This window comes from Notolepis coatsorum (genome assembly GCF_963971535.1).
Source record: "Notolepis coatsorum genome assembly, chromosome: 11".
Lineage (NCBI taxonomy): Eukaryota > Metazoa > Chordata > Actinopteri > Aulopiformes > Paralepididae > Notolepis > Notolepis coatsorum.
In genome coordinates, this window is record NC_140175.1 from 31,953,259 (window position 1) to 31,967,636 (window position 14,378).

Here is a 14,378-nt window from a genome sequence, read left to right on the forward strand (position 1 = left end):
ATATTTTCGTTCTCATCATGCGTGTGTGAAGATTGGCTCTTTCCCGCTTTTTTTGGCCACTGGCCTAAAGGTTGTAGGTCCCTGGCTGTTACCGGGGAGATTGGATGGGTGTTTGGGGCTGTGGGTGGGAGAGTGATGCCCTACAGGAAGGGACAATGCAGGCTGTTCTACCTGAGGAGGCTCAGATCCTTCAACGTGTACAATAGGCTGCTGCAGATGTTTTACCAGTGTCCTCTTCTTCGTCGTGGGAGGGGGGGGTAACATCAACTCAAGGGGTACAGGCTAGCTTTGCAGTGGGAGCCAAACTGGACCATCTGGAGGAGAGAAGGAAGACTGAGAAGGAAGCTGGACGCTATCCTGGAGAACCCCTCCAATCCCCTCTATAGTGAGCTAGGAAAGATGAGGAGCATGTTCAGTCATAGACTCATCCCCCCTCGACACACCACAAATCACCTTGGTCTGTCCTTGCCAGTGCCATCAAGCTCCACAACCTAGGGCAAGGGTTGACATGGTTAACTGCTGTGACTGTTAGAACTGATAGACTGTTGACTACTGAACCCTGCATGGACTCTGGCACACTTTGCACATTCATTCATATATTCACATTCTCAATCTTATCTGTACATGCAGTGTACTAGTTTAAATACAATTTACAGTAGTTGGGTGGTAGCTTAACTACATTAAAATCTCTGTAGCTTCTTCAGTAGTTCATGTGGTTAATTACTACACTTCCCAAGAAATTTAGCATTTTCCTGATTCCACCTCAACAGCTGCTACCAGTCCCCTTGAATGTAGTTAAACACGCAGTTTAACTACATTCAAATCTCAGTATATTTTTCAGTAGTTAACTACTTTGGGTCATTAGGTAGTTCATTACAAATAATAATAATAAATTGTATTTATATTGCACTTTACATTTGGCATCTCAAAATGCTACAGGTTAAAAACATTGAATGAAACAGATTTAAAAAAAAAAGAAGCAAAAAATGGTAAGAACAAACAGGCTCAGCAGAAAGGATTAAATACTTTTCAATGTCATGCCTTTCTTTATAAACCATGTTCGGATTGAGATATAAAGAAACACCCCCACCCTTTTGGCCTTCTCTGCATCTATGAATATGCTTATAGTTGTTGAATTCATACAAATCAGCATTGTCTTTAGACAACCACGTTTGTTAGCCATACTAAAGGAGAAGTCAAGGTTAGTCAAACAAAGGCATAAAGTATCATAGTTCTTTGGCAGGCTGCGAATGATATGAATAAGTTAGCTATATAGACACGGTTCACATCTATGACACTATGTGTCCTTGTTTTCTTTTTTGCAGCATAGTTGTTTTGGTAAGAGTTGTAATTGAGTCTGCATCTGGCAACTCAATTACAACAAAATGTAATTATATAATTATACAAAAAATGTATATACTCTTTTCTGGACTCTTTTTGTATCACAAACAGTACTGTATTTGCAAATCTGGTATGTCATAAATGTATAGATGTAGCAGTACTGTCTATCTGTATGTCATGTATGTCATATATGTCCTGATGAATTGAAAATGGGGGACCCTGATGTAAACAAGAAAGTCTTTCTCTGGTCTGCATCCCCTTAACAATTGTGTGTATTGAGCTGTACTGTATTGTACCCATTCTGCAATATGTTAATAAAGTTTTCAATCAATCAAAAACTACACACAATGTTGTTTTGGTATCTGACCATTTTAAGCAGAATTATTAATGCCAAGAATGTTTCAAGCTGATGAAAAAGTTTTATTGCAAAAGATCATGCAGTCTCTATAGTAATGTATGGGGTTTAAAATCCAGGGGCAAGGGCAAATGTATCACTTCTTAGGTCTATTAACAGGAAGGTTATTTATGTCTTAACTAAAAATAAGTCAATTAAACACATTGTTTAAAATGGCTTAATTCTTCCATGATAAATTGATAATTGCATGTTACAGGAAAATAGGAGTAACATTTTGACATAAAATATCTAAAGAAATATTAAAATTGTCCAGAAATGGCTCAAATGTAAAATGGATTCCAGCTTGCAAGTTGTTTATATTCACAAATATTGACTTAAGTGTCGAAGATCATAGATATAGGCTATCATATAACATATGCAAACTAGAATGGCACTCAAGAGATGCAATACCTGCGCGACAGTAAACCTCAATCAATATTTAGGTGAATACCATGGAGACCAAGGAGGTTCAATGCAATACTGTGAAGTGATGTTGCGTTCACACGGTCCTCTGGAACCTAGAACACTGCTGTGGCTATAAACTATGGCAGCTGTCGTTTTCTACTGCACTCTTAAACATACTGCAATTCGTTTCACTTTCAGTTTAGATTGTAACTAAACTAGCCAATGGCGGCGCCAGTCAAAAGGACTGGGGCCCCTTCGACGCTTCTGAAACGTGCCTGTCCGATATATCTGACATCACGTGAACACACGGCGTCGGTATGTACACACATTCAAGGGTGGGACTTCCGATTTGCATATGTGTCTTGTCTTTGTAACATTCATATACCCAACATGGCTCAAAACATGAGTCCATTTTGTTCTAATGTTTTACAAACAATACAAAAACAAACCATTTAGTCGCAAGATACATGTTTAGCGGGTCGTATAGGCCTACTGCACAATACAAAAACAAACCATTCAGTTTCAAGATACATGTTTAGCGGGTCATATAGGCCTGCCAACCAGTCCTTGTATCGCAAGCTCAGTCAGAACGGTCTTTATTCCAATGAAATAAACATAAACAAAGCCGATAGTGGTCCGGAGTCATGGTGAAGAAGAGATTATATTCTACAAGGTTGGGCTTTTTAAAAGTGGTTTCTCAGGGGGCCGGTATCGGGGTGAAATGTCCAAAACAAATTCTAATTGTGTGTTTCCATGAACATGCCTTATTTTTGCTCCAACCCCATGACTGTGAAACCCATCCTACTAGCAATGTAACTATACTCAAAATGCAGTAAGTTGTACTCACCACTGTTAAGAAGGTAGACATGTGCTGTACCAGAATATCACTGAGCATTAAAGGGGACATAATTAATTATGGACAATATGAGTTTTGCCTGGGTATTTGTTTCTAGTTAATCTAGTTTGTGATGTCATAGGAGGATGAACTCTCTTTGATTAATCACTTCGCTTTGCATTCTGGCTCGAGGAACACTGGTTACCTAATCTACTGCCAAGTTTGTAAAAGTTTGTCTCACTCTTGGGTGTGGAGGAAACCAGGCATTATTCATTTAAATTGTGGTGTGTACACATTCAAAAGGAAGGGGGGGGGGGGGTTAATACAAGGTAAGAAAGAGGTGCTGGAAAATGAGTTATTAAAAGTAGATTTAGTATCGGCCATTAGAAAAAGAAAACTACAAATGTCAACAAATGAATGGGACCAGTGTGGTCAGTTGCTATGGGAGGCTAACTGTGCTGGCAGGTGATAAATAAATTGTCACAGTTGCTGTGGATGTTTTTGAGCCACTAAAATTAACTAAATTGTAGCAAACTAGTTGTATTACTTGTTTGTGGGCTAGCTAGCCGATATCCTTTACAACCACTGACAACTGACAGACTGATGGGCCAATAGACGGGTTTCATTGTACTGAATCTTTAAGTCGTGGTCTTGGGGGAGATGGTTGTCAACAGTTGCCCAGAATGATGTACAATACCACATCCACTGATCCAGACATTCACTCTGTTTTGGGCTACTGGTCATCAACCTGGTCCCAAGTTAAAGGAACATGCCAACATTATGGGAAATTCACTCACTGTCTTCTCTAGTCAGACAAGAAGATAAGATACCAGTTTTCTCTCTGTGCGTTCAGTAGAAAGCTATCCGGCTGTACGTTAGCCTAGCTTAGCACAATGAATGGAAGTGGATGCGTAGCGGCTAAACATTGGCCAACTTACACCTTTCCCAGAGTTTTTGCTAGGCTAGCCGCTGCGCCTCCGCTTCCATTCATTTGCGCTACACTAGGCTTGCATGTAGCCCGATAGCTTTCTACTGAACGCACAAAGAGGAAATTGGTATCCATGTTCTTGTCCGACTCTGGAGAAGACGGTAAGCGCATTTCACAAAATAACGGCGTGTTCCTTTAAATGTCGTGAAGAAGAGAACACGGGTTCTGACGTCATCCGCTAGCCACCCAACAGTTCCACTGCACTCCTATTGAAAAACATTACATTCTACCATCTCTAAGAGCAGACTCACATTGGTTCAAACTGCACGACTACCTGCCTACAAAAGACATCTACCAAAGACGGGGGAAAAAAACTAGAAGAATTCTAAATTGGTATTAGCTAAAAGTATGATTAAAAACAAACAAAGCTCAAACAATAAATGATTGGAACTTCCCCGACAGCACCGGAGCTGGTAAAACCCTCACGTAAATTCCCCGCGTAGACCTTTCCTCGTGAACAGAAAGACCCACCGTTTCCTCAGGCGTTGTTTTTATAGCAGTGTTGTCGGAGGATTTAAGAGTCTGGGTGGTCTGATCTCAAACCCAGTCACTGTCCCAGTTCCACAACCATTTCCATTTCCAAAATGTCTCATGTTACTTACTCATCAAGTCCTATGTCTTGAAAGATAGGCCCCTCACTTGTACTGGTACCGATATATGTACATGCTAAGGGGTCAAAAAGACTGGTTGGCGAGATTCTTTTTTTCATTATCATCATTATTAGTATTATTATTAATATTAATAATAATAATAATGTTCTTTTCATGTTTGCTTTTTGGTAGTGGGGACGGTTGGCCAGCAGTGAGAGACTCTAGGAGGACCACATGCTTGTCATAGTGGAACAGTAATGCTTTCACATCCCGAGCAAGCGCTTTGTCCATACACCAGCGTGTTCACCTCTCCCTCTAAAAAAAAAGCTAAAACAAAAAACAAACAAAACAATCCTTAGCAAGGTGGGTTGCTTTGAAACGGGATTCAGCGCCTCTTTCTCTCCCCGCTGAGACCAAATACGAGGTACAGGTGGGAGGGGCGGGACTCCTCTGGGCGAGGGCAGCCCCAGACCGCCTCCCCATTCAATAACGGTCGGACATCGCCTGCTCGCCTGTCGCAGGTTGTTTAGAGGAAGGTTGTATGTGCGGTGTGTTTAAAACCAGCAGAGCTTTGACATCAACTTGAAGGTGATTTAATCTGAGGCCCGGTGATGAATTCCCAAGAGAAGAAGATGGCAGAGACACCACAGAATTAGAATGTACAGAAAGGGCACTCCCCGGTGTGCGACGGTGAAATCTTATTGGTACACCGGATTTCAAACTGTCTGCCACAGAATGTCGATGGTGTCATGGCAACGAGCGTTGATTGAAGTTGTAATGTTCCGACACCGCCGGAGAGTTCCGTGTGGCGACGCCTCGGCGCCCCCGTGCTCATTTCCATGACAACGTCAAACATTGTGTTAGCTATGTGTATCCGCCCAAATGGCGATCGAGAATATTGATTTGAAGGGGAATGCTCTTTCTGTCGTTTTAATTCTGTGGCTGAGGCTCTTCCTCCTCGTTTCCTTTCCTCCCCTCCCTTCATCCTCAACTATGAAGTCTTTTGGACAGTCTCTGCTTCTTCCTCTTTTTCCCGGCCGCCAATCAATCAATCAGCATCAGGCACGTTGTTGACTTTTTCATCCGAGCCATCGTCGTCACTGCCCGTAGTATCATCACTACTGTCGTCTTCATCATCGTCATCACCAGCATCAGCTTTTTTGGATGCTCCCTTCTTGCTTGGATCCTACAAATCAGAATTGAAACATTTAGTTTTCCCCCCCAGCAGTGATAGATTTGTGTTCTATTGTATCACATTAAAGGGTCTGTAATTTTCTTTGTTAAAATAAGTGGTCTAGGTCTACACATGTTAAAATGTAGGACGGCCATCTAGTAGTGGTTGGTTGATCAGTAGCATGGGTGTCCCAGTCCCTCCGCTCTGCAGTAAACACAAAATAAATTGTCTGGTATCCCGTTCCCACTTTATCCAATCAGGAGAGAGAACTCTACACTGCAAAAATGGTCTGACAAATAGTTATAAGAAAATAATGTGCTTGAAACTAGAAAAATTATCTACCAGTGTAAAAAGCATTTGGTTCTCTCTCCCTATTGGATGAAGTGGGAAGGTTTTGTGTTTACTACAGAGCAGGATAATGTAGAGCTATTTAACACATTTGTTTTTGATCCACTTTTTCTCCAATTTTTCCTCCCGTCCCAATTTTCATATCGTCCAATTCAACCCTCCCCTGTCTTCGAACGTTGTTTCTTGCCTCCCACAAGCCGGCTGCAATGTGGACTAAGTCATAAATAGCACGAGTCCCCTCCGATACTCGAGGTAACAGCCGTCGCATCTTTTCACCTGCACGGCTCGATCTTTCAGCGTCGGGGTCCGGGCTTTGGAGGGGCCCCGCCCCCGTCGCTTCTTGATTCTACTGCGCAGGCGCACCAACCGACCTGTAGGAGTCGCTGTCCACAATGCCCGATCCCCACCCTTCAGTTTCCCTCCCCGTAATACGGCAAATGTGTATTACTGTGGACGACCAGCTAAACTGAAAGCAATGTGGAGAGCGGGGCTCGAACAGGAGGTTCGAGCCTAGTCTCCAGCATTCGTTGCGAGCGCCTTGCCCACTGTGCCACGTAGCCGCCCGTTATTTAACACATTTGTTTAAACAAAACAAAATGCCACTTACAGCATCTTTAACTTAACACACACAACATTGGTCAGTTTAACACTTTGGTTGCCACTTGTTAACGTGGTAAAACCCTGTTGAATGCCACCACCCACTTCAATGATAGCGTTGTGAACACATAATCTCTGTCTTAAATTATGGCTATGTGTCTAATCTGCCCGTCGCTTATCAATGACTTGTTTGCAGTCAACATTGTCGAGACGGATTATTATTATTTTTTTTTTTTTTTTTTTTTTAAATAATCGGTTCATTTCCATTTTATAGCATTTTGAAAAGCCCTTGTTTTTCATGAAAATATATAGATTCCGTGATAATCGCCCTTTACTGGAATATTCTGGCATACACAAAAAACAGTCATTTTTCGGCCTATTTATGAATCGTTTTCAAATAAACGCTAGATTATCGATAGTATATGTGTACTTATGCACGCAATAGAAGCGATCTGAAAAATATATTCTCTCATTTCCTGATCAGCGCGCACACACAGACACACACACGCACATCAAAGACACACGCTGATATATAGGTCAAAGCAGATCCGATTACCCCAAGACTGGTAAAATAAATTGCTTACCTCAGATCAGATGTTATCCAAAAAGATTATTCCAATTCCTGATCGCCATTCCAAATATCGATCGCGTTTATTGATTCAGCGTTGGGTACTGTAAATATGTATTCCACACGTTTTCCGGCTCGGCGAATCACTTGGGTCTCTTCAGATGCCTCGCCGGAGAAGTAACATGAGGAGGCTGGACCCCCCCCCTCAGTCTAAACCAATGGTGCAGTTACACAGGGAGAGACGATAGGGGGCGGTATTTTCCCAATTGAGCTCAGAGAGAGTCTGCAACACTAGCGTGAGGCTCGATTGATGAAATATTAATTCAAATCGCTAATAAAAAAAAATATGACAAACAAACGCTATATGTCGTTGGTGGCACTCAACTGGCGGCATGAACTAAAGACAAATCGCGTCCGTGGCACTCAAAGTGTTAATAGTTAGTATTAGTTAGTACTTTACAAAGGGCATGAAAAAAAGCTACATTTTGAGGTAATGAAGATGGGCAATTGTATGACAACTAATGCTGTGGGAAAATACATTTACATTACAAGGTGCCTGCCTCACCAGTCACTACCTCCAACATTGTTCCCTAAAGCTGGTGCACATTTACGACCCACGCAGCTATATCTGTGCCTGAGTCCACCCGTCCATCAGTGGCACAGTCTGGAGGCAGAGACCACTGGCATGGTGGTTTTGTTGCTCTGACACTCTGCATAACGGGCAGCTTTCTGATAGTCTGAAAGTTAACGTATCCTTGGTTGTTTAGTAATGAAATTTGCATCTAGTTTTTACACACACAAACAGTGTCGAACTTGAGTGCCACAGTCTTGAGTTCATAGTAGTATAGAGCAGTTGAGGTTATTGCATGACTACTAGTGAGGCAGTGCTTCACTAGTAATAGACAGACAATTTTTTTTTATTATTATTAATATACATATTATTTTTTTTAATTTTTTATTATAAATGTTTTCCTTTGTGAAAAAAACAATGCCAGTTAATTTCTTTCTTCAAAAATGTCCAAGTGACAGCTCTCTGACCTGATCCCATAACACATTGATGGCCAGCTGTCAATCATTCACTGCATTTTAACTGCACGGGCCAGGCATTAGAATCTAATAATCAAATAATCAAATCAAAATAGGCTATTTGAGTTTCAAAATCGTCATAAAGGCGGGTAGTGAGGCTGAGCGCACTTGATTGATTGGCTTTCACGCCGTGTTACATCGTGTTGACGAACTTGACACCCAATCAGAGAATGGTGCCAGGCGTCAATAGCTAATGTTCTAGATTTTGTCATCATCACCACTCTGAGACTGACTGTGTGCAACTTGACTTGAAAGAGACTGACATCGAGAAAAGGAGATTTATTTGCCTAATATAATAATTCATATTTTAAGATCTTTATTCAATTGTTATTGTGCATTGTTTGATGATAAATATATATATATTTTTTTATCTCAGTTGAAGTAGTGTAGTTGACGTGAACGTGCCGCCTTGGACTGTAAGCTAACTTGTTGTAGCTAGCTAATAGCTATTTAGCCTTCTGGCTCCGGTTGTAGCTAGCTACTAGCTTAGTAAGCTCCTGTCCTGTCTTCTCAATTTTTGTTCCTAAAGTCATCGAAATGTTGGCCCAGAGGAAGAACCGCTGTGCTGCCTTCCTCTTCATGTGAGCAGCACACAGCTTTGGTGAGTGAGTGCTACTGCTTTCTCACTGCTTTGGCAATTGCTGTTGCGGACATTTAGAGACTATCTTAGTTGGCAACTTGGTCCATATATGGGCATTATGCGAGTGCGTGACGCGAGGGATTCCCCTCTGCAGTCTGCAAGCATCCAGTTTACGGAGGAGACCAGCGCTGCTCAAGCATGCAATTATGACTTTTGAAGAGAAAAGGATTATTATTGCAAGAAGACGTCCAACTCCCGAAATTGTTCTAGCTTCCTCGTCTTGCTCGGAGTGTTAGGGCGACGCACATGCACATGGCTTTGGATTTTATTTACAAGTGATCAAGGGACTGGGACGAGTCACGCGATTGGCGCACATGTCACATGACCAGAAACGTCAGTAGCCAATCAGATTGCGCAAACCGAACGCGGACGTGCAACCCCGCTAGGGAAAATATTCACGCGACTGGGACATCAATGGCGAGTGTGAGTGGATTTAAAATATATATATATATATATAGTAGATGTGTGGGTCTGTGGTGATTATCAATTATTTGGCTGTATTTTACTCTGTGGCTACATTTAAACCGCATCATAACTCCTTACAAAAACTACACCGACCATGTCACTTTTCAAAAGGAATGAATGAAAACTTTATTTAACAGATACAATAGAGTACAGGTACAATACAGTATGGCTCAATACACACAATTGTTAAGGGGATGCAGACCAGAGAAAGACGTTTGTCTTGTTTACATCAGGGTCCCCCATTTTCAATTCATAGTGAAATGCATCTTGTGTTATTAACGTTACATTAACGTTAGCTATAGCTAGCTAGCCGCACAGCCATGTAAGTTAAAGTTGGTACTGGTAGCTAACGTTATATTGATAATAACGTCCCCCCCCCCACCCCCTCCTAATAGACAGTCTCCTCCCCACTGTATGTATATTTTTTCTCCCACCCACCCACCCCCTCCTAATGTACAGTCTCCTCCCCATCATATGTATATTCTCTGTTAGGATCTATGGGTAACAGTACTGTATATTTGCATATTGTATATATGTATAAATTTCAAATATATGTCACAAATGTAACAGTACTATATACCTGTATGTCATGTATGTCCCTATGCCATAAATGTCATGTCATGCATGTTGTGTATGTCATAAATGTCACTATGAATTGAAAATGGGGGACCCTGATGTAAACAAGACAAACGTCTTTCTCCGGTCTGCATCCCCTTAACAATTGTGTGTATTGAGCCGTACTGTATTGTACGTACCCATTCTGCAATCTGGTAAATAAAGTTCTCATTAATTCATCGCATACAGAACATTCAACTCAAAGGCCTGTCTTCTCCCTCCTTCCCTCCTCCACCCTTCCCCTGCCTTTACCCTCGTTTTCCCCTCATCCTCCATCCTTCCCCCCACCCTAACCCCAGCCATCGGGGGAAGACGGGGGCTGAGAATTCCTTCATAAGAACTAAAATAACAACCACATGGAGACAGCCAGGGGGCTAAACACACACCCCCACTGTGTGCTACGGGCCACCATCCCAGACTATTTTACGGCTGTGGGTAGGGCGTTCCACATTGTTGTGGCATAATTGCGAAACGTGTTTAGTCCCTTGTTTGAGCCGAATCTGGGTTGAACATGATTTGTGGAACTCCCTCTGGTGTTGTGGTCGTGGTATTCACTGACCTTTGGGAAGTATTTCGGCATGCACATTGGTATCTTAGTGGTGTAGTGTATCTTGTAGCCCAGGCCCATTGCAAGTTGCTGTACTCTGTCGTGTACTCTAAGCCATCCTAGGTTGTCAAAATGGTGGGTTTTAGGAGTAAGGTCAAGCAGTAGTCTCACCAGTTTGTTTTGTGATGTTTGTAATCTTGTTTTTAGTGCCTTTGAGGTGCTTTGGTACCATGAGGTGCAAGCATAGTCGTAGTACCCTTGAATGAGTGCTCCTGTTAGAGTCTTCAAGGTATTCTTGTTTACCAGAGAGGAGATCTGCTACAGGAATCTAGTTCGTTGGTTGACTTAGTTTTATTACATTGGATGCCATTTTGTCACAGGAAAGATTTGCCTCTAGGATGGAACCCAGGTAGGTAATTTCATCTTTCCTTTTCCTTGTCACCTTCACCTAATATGTTTTCATCTGGTCAGGTGCGTTGTCACCTAATATGTTTTCATCTGTCTGGTCAGGTGCGCCGTCACCGAATATGTAATTTTTTGCATCCGTGTCTGGTCAGGTGCGCCGTCACCGAATATGTAATTTTTTGCATCCGTGTCTGGTCAGGTGCGCCGTCACCTAATGTTAATATGTTTTTTGCTTCACCAAAAAATTTGGTCAGCAGCCGCCACTGGTATAGAGACATTAGTATAGTAGGTAGTAATATAGGCAAGGTAGATTCCTTAGTTGCAACGTGTATACTAGTAAAAGACACTTACGAAGGTTAGTCGTGTTTTCTTCTTCATTTCAGATATAGGTCTTAGCAACAAGCCAAATAATACAAGAATCGCGTTACCTTAATCCTGCGTCTGGGAATGCGCGATTTCATCTTCTTGGATAAAGCCATCAACTTTTTATGACGGATCTTGCGTTTGGCGGCCGTCTCTTTAGCCTTGGCGGCCGTCTCTTTAGCCTCAGCGACCTTCTTGCGTTTCCGAGCTTGGGCAGCGACGTCGTCCGAGTCGGAATCCTGCTTTTGCAACCTGCGTTTTTTAGCCTGGACTTTCCTCTTTGGCTTGGTCGCGGCGTCGTTGTCATCATCATCATCACTATCACTATCACTGTTGCTAGAGGAGCTCGCGTCGGGGAGAAAAGAGCGCTTTTTACGAGTCACTGCACGGCTGTCGTCGGTTGAAGTCCCCCCGGAGCTCGCGGCGGCGTCGTCACTGTCCCTCCCGGTGCTGCGGCTGTGAATTGAATGAATGAATGAATGATCGAATGAATACTTTATTTAACAGATTGCAGAATGGGTACAATACAACAGGGCTGTACGCTAAGCTTTTTCACTAGGGGCACAGGTGCCCCTAAATGAAACAATTTAGGGGCACAGAATCTTTTTTAGGGGCACTTTAACAATTTTACCATTATAGTGCAAAAAAATATGTTCCTCCTGCCTCATTACTGTGGTCCTTTTATTTAACATTTAAGTGCTTTTGTTTTCAGGTTTGTATCTTTTATAATGAACCAACTGAAGTATTACCACAGCTGCAAACATCTTTCATTGATAACAGTGTATCAGTGTTCATTAGGGATGGGTTAGGATTGTTAGGATTTTATCGATACTACTACTCTTATCGATTCGATACTGCTTAACGGTTCGGTACTTTATCTATACTCTTATTGGTTCTTTTTTATTATTTTGCAAGAGTCTTTTTTCTTTTCTTTTAAGAACATAATCAACATTGCTTTTATATAACTATATTACTGCACATGGCTACTTTTTGATCAATTAATACAAGATAAATTAACTATTTAGGGACTTTATTTTATTTAGAAAGTTCTTAAATCAGAATGTCCCACCCAATACCCAGCTGTTAAAATCGGTTCAATACTCCATTTTATTAGTAGAGATACTTTTAGAACAATAGCCATTATAGCCTGATGCTGTATTTTCCATGAGTTGAGTGGATGCATGACCGGAGCAGTGTGTGTGTGTGTGTGTGTGTGAGTGCACGATTTGCGTAGTGGGCGTGTCAACAGGGTCAGCTGAACTTAGGGCTGGGCGATATGGCCAAAAATGATATCGAATATCACTCGATATTCGATATTATCGATATTGTATACGTTTTTTTTTTTTTTTTTTAACAACAGATGTATGTTTATTTTGCAGCAATTCTTTGTCGTTGCCGCCATCTTTAGTGTTACATCCCCTCACACTCCAGTTCTCAGGCTGCAGCTGGTTTAAAAGCGAAAGTAAACAGGCTTCTCTGCTGGCTGTGGCTCCAGGCCTAGGGAGTTGAACAGTTCTGGCTCTGCTCGTTTCTTTTCTATCTTTTGGCGCTTTTTTTGGTGGACAAACCACCGCACATGTGCACCGTGACTCGTGACTGGAGTCTAGCTCTGCTAGCACACATAGCCTACTGTGTACAGACGGTTTCAAACTGTATTTTAAAATTAGAAAGCAAAATAAATAAATGGACAAGAGAAAAATAAATCTCAATTTGGTCAGTATTGTCATTTGGACAAGCAACGCCATTACTTTAAGTTGCAGGCAAGAAAGACAAGTCTGTCCACTGTCTCTGCTGGTTTTAAAACGGCCCTGTTGCACAACATACATGACACATCATGACATTTATGGCACAGGGACATACGTCATGTATGTCCCTATGCCATAAATGTCATGTATGTTGTGTATGTCATAAATGTCACTATGAATTGAAAATATATAAAATATAGTAGTTACATTTGTGACATATACGATATACAAATCTACAGTACGCCCATAGATCCTGATGAGGTTATATATACAGTAGTGTACTGTAATAATATACAGTACTGTAACTGTACTACTGTTGCCCATACCCGGTGCTGTCGCTCGCGCTGCTGGCGCGGAACTCGCTCCCGGACTCCTCCGCGCTGCTGCCGCTGGAGCTGCTGCCGCACGAGCCCTCGTCCGTGTCGTCGAGGATCTCCGCGGGCAGACCGATCTGCACTTTCTGTTTGCTCAACTCCGCTTTGGTTTTTCGCATAGACGCGAACACCTTCCGTTTGTACAGACTCTCCATGTTGCGAAGATACAACTGTAATGGATGACATTCACAATTTCAACAATTAAAAAACGGTCGCACCGCGGGCTAGTTATACGAGACTCTCCGTGGGGTCGATTATTTGCACGCCTTTGCTAAGAAGCTAACGGTTAGCAGCGTTACAGAGCTGCACGAAACGAGACGGGTTGCATTATTATGGGCTAAAGAGAGCACTCCGTCGACCTCCCTGGCAATGCAATTAGCTAAAATGTTAACTGTAGCGGTTCAAGTTGTGGTCTCTGGAAACCTATCGAGACATATTTCATGCATTAGATTTACGTAGCCTAATTGTTTTGTTTATTTGTTATCATGCTTGCCACTTCCTGTCCTACTTCCTCCTCAGCGAGCGCTAGATCGGACGGCCCGGAAGAACATGTTTACATTTATTTTATTTATTTATTTTTTAGGTAGCGGGGTGGTTAAGGTTGGGGTTGGGCATAGGTTTATAAATAACATTGTTAAAGTTAAAAGTATGACCACGTTCGGCTTTGCAGCTTGTCCAAACGCTGACGACCCCCGGCCCCCCCAATAAAAACACCGATGACCCCGTCCGACATTGCGTCACCTTCCTCCTCCTCCTCCCCCTCTCAAAGTAGTGTAAATGCGTGCAGCGCCATCGTGTGGCGGGGTTAGGTAGACACGTTGCATCACCGGACATAGTAAAGAAAAATAGTCTGCCCTGTCTGCACGCCAGACTCACCCAGGCCCAGCACTATACCACA

At 42.3% G+C, this 14,378-nt stretch overlaps 1 protein-coding gene across 1 annotated transcript; it reads right to left on the reverse strand.

Annotated features, from left to right (window-relative positions):
- Nucleotides 1-1,738: 1,738 nt before the first annotated feature.
- LOC311237452 (uncharacterized protein) lies at nucleotides 1,739-13,976 on the reverse strand. The gene is made up of 3 exons (XM_084325343.1): nucleotides 13,433-13,976; nucleotides 11,427-11,817; nucleotides 1,739-5,739 (listed from the first exon to the last, which is right to left on the reverse strand). The coding sequence occupies exons 1-3, from the start codon at nucleotides 13,633-13,635 to the stop codon at nucleotides 5,602-5,604; spliced, it is 732 nt and encodes a 243-aa protein (XP_084181469.1). The 5' UTR covers nucleotides 13,636-13,976; the 3' UTR covers nucleotides 1,739-5,601.
- Between the last annotated feature and the right edge of the window lie 402 nt (nucleotides 13,977-14,378).